The sequence below is a fragment of the Sinocyclocheilus rhinocerous genome, unplaced genomic scaffold (assembly GCF_001515625.1).
Source record: "Sinocyclocheilus rhinocerous isolate Xijiao unplaced genomic scaffold, SAMN03320098_v1.1 scaffold1881, whole genome shotgun sequence".
Taxonomy (NCBI): Eukaryota; Metazoa; Chordata; class Actinopteri; order Cypriniformes; family Cyprinidae; genus Sinocyclocheilus; species Sinocyclocheilus rhinocerous.
The window spans coordinates 7,652-11,961 of record NW_015635041.1 but is presented as its reverse complement, the minus strand read 5'-3'; the positions used below and the strand labels follow the sequence as shown (position 1 = coordinate 11,961).

General features: G+C 42.0%; 1 protein-coding gene across 1 annotated transcript; it reads right to left on the bottom strand.

Moving 5' to 3' along the window:
• Window positions 1-310: 310 nt before the first annotated feature.
• Window positions 311-4,310, bottom strand: LOC107746321 (uncharacterized). The gene is made up of 10 exons (XM_016560467.1): window positions 4,280-4,310; window positions 2,632-4,098; window positions 2,450-2,542; window positions 2,239-2,343; window positions 2,028-2,137; window positions 1,745-1,936; window positions 1,481-1,643; window positions 1,163-1,328; window positions 656-750; window positions 311-566 (listed from the first exon to the last, which is right to left on the bottom strand). The coding sequence occupies exons 2-10, from the start codon at window positions 3,911-3,913 to the stop codon at window positions 481-483; spliced, it is 2,292 nt and encodes a 763-aa protein (XP_016415953.1). The 5' UTR covers window positions 3,914-4,098; window positions 4,280-4,310; the 3' UTR covers window positions 311-480.

Here is a 4,310-nt window from a genome sequence, read left to right as displayed (position 1 = left end):
GATCACAATATACAAATACAAGCATACTGTGCAATGGCAATATTTAAATACATTTTCATTCACTGGTTGAATGGATTTCTTAGTGCTTCTATTCAGTGTGTTTACTCTTGATCAACAAAGGCATGATCCACTGAAAGAGCATAAATAGCAATAAATTAATAAGAATAGCAGTTCCGTATTAGAACACTTTTCAACCTTCAAAAGCATTGGCAAACATACAATACATTTACACAGCAGTACAGTAACAGGTTTATGTAGCTAATGCTCACTTAATATGAGCTTAAACAATGCTCACTTTAACATGGTTTCATGGTGATACTTCTTGCTCAGAATAACTGATAATGCAGTAAAGTGATATCAAGACTGATTCATATGCATGTCAAGTTATTTCAAAGCATTCCTTTCATATGCAAACTGAAACATCCTTCAAATTAAACAAAGCTAGTAAAAGTGCCATCGAAGCTGATGTTGGTAGTAATCCTACAACATGTTGCTTTTTACTCGTTCAAAAATCTGTCTCACTTTCAATGCAGGCACACAACCTTCACGAAGAATGCTGATAGTTCCTGAAAATGAACAAAATGCATGTTATTAATAATAATGTAATACATATATTATAATAACAGGATATCAGCTCTTTGGGATATCAGCTTACCTTCATCAATTTTGAGGCAGTTCACTACAGTCGATGCCACCACCTCATTGGATTCACCATCACACAGGACTCCATCGATCTTGTGACCAAGACGGCTGTTTCAGGACAAAAGAAAACAATGCTTCGATTATGCACACTGCCAAAGCTAAGATGTTTTTCCATTGCAAATGAGCTCTTGTTTTAATATAACATTTCAAGACAAGCAGAGGACACATCCTTCCTAATAATAAAGTTGGCTTCAGATTAGGTAAACTTTAATAATAGAGGTAAACCTTTAATTTCAGAACACTCTGCTTTAATTAAGTGAATGAATCAGTGCGCCTAACAATAGAGTGTTGTGGTTTGTTCTTGATCAAGTTTTTTGAAGGTAACAACAGCCTGGATTATGTAAAATCTCAGCCTTTAAAACCCTCAATAAACCCTTGTCTATTTAATATAATTTCATATACAGTGCATTTGTTTGTTCATATTCACTTGCAGCACTTGTTGGTGTCTTTATAAACTTACTTGATGACCATGTCGTGATGGGTACTGTCAGCTTCTCCGCTGGGATTGGCCGATGTAATGGCCAATGGGCCAGTGAATTCACACAGGTGAGCAGTAGCAGTGTGGTCAGGTACTCTAATCATAATGCTATCTCTGGTCCCCACACGATCATATGCAGGACCCACACCTGCAAACAATATGACCAGTGAAAATGACTGGAGATGATAGGGAATCACAAATTTCACTCAGTATAGTTTTCATTTGGTTTGGTGATTGTCCCAAGTTCGATAAAAAAGTTGGGTGCAAATACAAAACGCTGTATCTTGTTAATAACCTTACCGAGTTTGAGGAGCCAATCGCCCTTGGGAACAATGCAACTGATGCCTCCGGGGTAGACGTTTCTCATGAACTCCCAGAGCAGAGGGCTGAAAGGAGGCTTGGCGGCCACAAGCTGCTCCACACTCGAGATACAGATGCAAATTGGCTTCTCTGCAGGACGATCCTACCAGAGATAAAAGTTTGTGGGTCAGGGGACAAAGAGCATAGGCATTTGTTGATTTGTAAATTAATATTATGTTTCATAGCTTGTCTGCTGGCATGTACTTTGATAGAGTAGATCTTCTCGATTGCACTGGGGTTCTTGCATGAAGCAGCCAAGGCGTAGACAGTATCTGTAGGGATGCCACACACTCCATTGTTTTCCAACGATTTGGCAATCTTGAGGAGTCCACTGGTTTCCCGAGAGTTTGCGACAAAACATGGATATGTGGTTTCAGATTCCTTCTTTTTCTTGTCCTTGGATAAAGAAGATCAGTTAGTCAGTAGGACGTTTTTGTCTAACAGTGACATGATTTAAGCATTTTGTGATCATAGATAAAAATAATACCTTGATAAGGGAAGGTCCAACTGGTATCAGGGTCTTGGAGAAGATACTGTTCACAAGGGATGCTAGCATGCCATACAAACATATGATGGTGAAAATTGCTAGCATGGCAACTAAAGAAAGAGTTTCAAGAAATGTGAGGTAAGTTTTACACATTATTTCATCTTTATTTTTCACAATATGTTTTCTTACAAAATGTATTTCTGTACAGTACCTTCTAGCTGATAGGGCAGTCTCCCAAGAGTAGAGAGGAGAAAACAAACTATGATGACCTCCATGATTGTGGTCAATGCCAGGAGAACAAGATTGCTGTAGGCCGCTGTACAGAAAGAAAGAAAGAAAGAAAGAAAGAGTCCAATTTGCAATGCTTTAAAAGCAGGAGTCAGTTGTGAGAGTCTATTTTATGTACTTGTAAACAAACCTACCAACTAGAATCAAGAAAGCATTGATGACCAGGAATGCTATTGCCCCAGCTGCAAATCCATTCGCTGACTCTGTGGCTATTTCCAAACGGTGTCCTGCAGGAAAAATACATCTTAGATTTCTACCCAAAATTGTAGCCAAGTATTTTTTTTTATTCTATCTGTGAATTTGTACATTTTCATACCTGCAAACCTAAACCAGCTCCAAGTTGCCCAAATAGCCACATAAAAGGAGGGAACAACAGAGCCGAATCTCTGGCCACCTTGTACCTGTAGTCGACTGACGTAGGCCTGGATGATGGCTCCTGGGATGAGCACCCAGGGAACGGTTAGGTCGAAAAACGCCAGGCCGAGCTGACTGCTGTGAATGGCTGAGAGTGCAGCCACTCCATTGCAAAGATAAAACAAAGCATCAGGGAGCTGTGCACCTTTATCTTCAGGCTCATGCTGTTTGGATCTCTTGAGGTAACTGAGATATTTCTGCAGGGATTCGGTGGAGACAAGCTGGGGTCCAACTGGGATCAAGGACTTCTCGGCAATGGTGTTGATGAGGCGTGCAAAGGTGCCATAGTAGGACAGGAGAGTGAAGAGGGAGCAGGTCACTCCAAAAAAGATGTAGTACCTCTCAATGGGAATCTGAGAGATGGTTGATATGGTCACCAGGACAAAAAATGCGTTGTGAACTAGCTCAAGAGTGTCTTTGTTTAGACTTGCGATACAGAGCACCAAGGCGGCGGACACGAAGAACCAGTTGCCAACCATGGCGTGCCTTACTTCACCAGCTTCGGCCCGGCTGATGGTTACAGACACCACATGCTCTTCCCAGGTCTTCACCAACCAAAACACGCAGTGCAGGCCAAACTTGGTTGCATGGTAGCAGTCTTGACGCATGTACGCGTAATAGCTAGACAAAAGCTGAGCAGCAGAATTGATGGTTATCCAGATGGCAGCTACTGAGAGTGACGGGAAGTAGTTAAAGGCATAGAAAGCAAAGATAAATGGTGAGACGGTGTCGCAGAAGAATCCCAAGGCCATCGGTTCGGCATATTTCGTGTTCTTCTTCTTCTCTTGGCCCAAGCTTTGGGAGCTACTGGCATTGGTGGTTCCTAGGAGCAGCACGTTGAAGAGAGGGTTTCCAAAACCCTTTAGCACATAGCGTTGGGCCAGTCCCTTGATTAGCAGTGCTGATGAGCCATATATGGCAAAGAGCAGGATTAGGAGCTCCAGAACCCCAGAAACCACCAGAGCCCACCCTGCCACCAGACCCACAGCCTCAAATATCAGTGTGAGGGTGATGGCCCCAAACACAAAGGGCATGATGTAGTTTACGGTTGCTGAACAGAAGGCCAGTAGAAAGGAAAGCAGGATGTAAGGCACCAGCCCAGCTATGGCAGACTCCTTGATGAACATGTCAGTTTTATTGATGCTAGTGTTTGTGAACAGATCTTGAAATGTGCTGTTTATCATTGCGGATTCATTGAATAGGTTTGGACTTTGTTGGTTGGCACCTAGGAAAATTCTCGTGGCCCCATAGCTTGCCCATAGTGCTGCGTATCCTACAAATGACGTCCCACTCAGATGGTCATATTTTCGAAAAGACAGCAAGCCTGCCACAAGCTGACACACTCCACCAATTAGAATGAGATGAACACCTGTATAAATGAACACAAGATGCACAGAAAAGGATGCATGATGTAGGTGCACTGCACTGAACTAGCATGAATGCACAATGCAAATAGGTTGCTATTATTTTCTGATATCAGTATATAAATGTATGATTCTTGCAAGTGTGTTTGTTCAATTAAAATGGCAAAAAAAAATGCACAATGAGACCTGCTAGTATGTTTTCCACTCCCTCTGCGGG

Bases quoted from the DNA above. Each gene is read 5' to 3' on its own strand.
- LOC107746321 (XM_016560467.1), bottom strand. From the start codon at position 3,913: ATGATAAACAGCACATTTCAAGATCTGTTCACAAACACTAGCATCAAT. The intron at 2,344-2,449 runs GTAGGTTTGTTT...CTTTCTGTACAG, and splicing joins TGCTTTCTTGATTCTAGTTG to CGGCCTACAGCAATCTTGTT. The intron at 751-1,162 runs GTAAGTTTATAA...GTCCTGAAACAG, and splicing joins CATCACGACATGGTCATCAA to CCGTCTTGGTCACAAGATCG.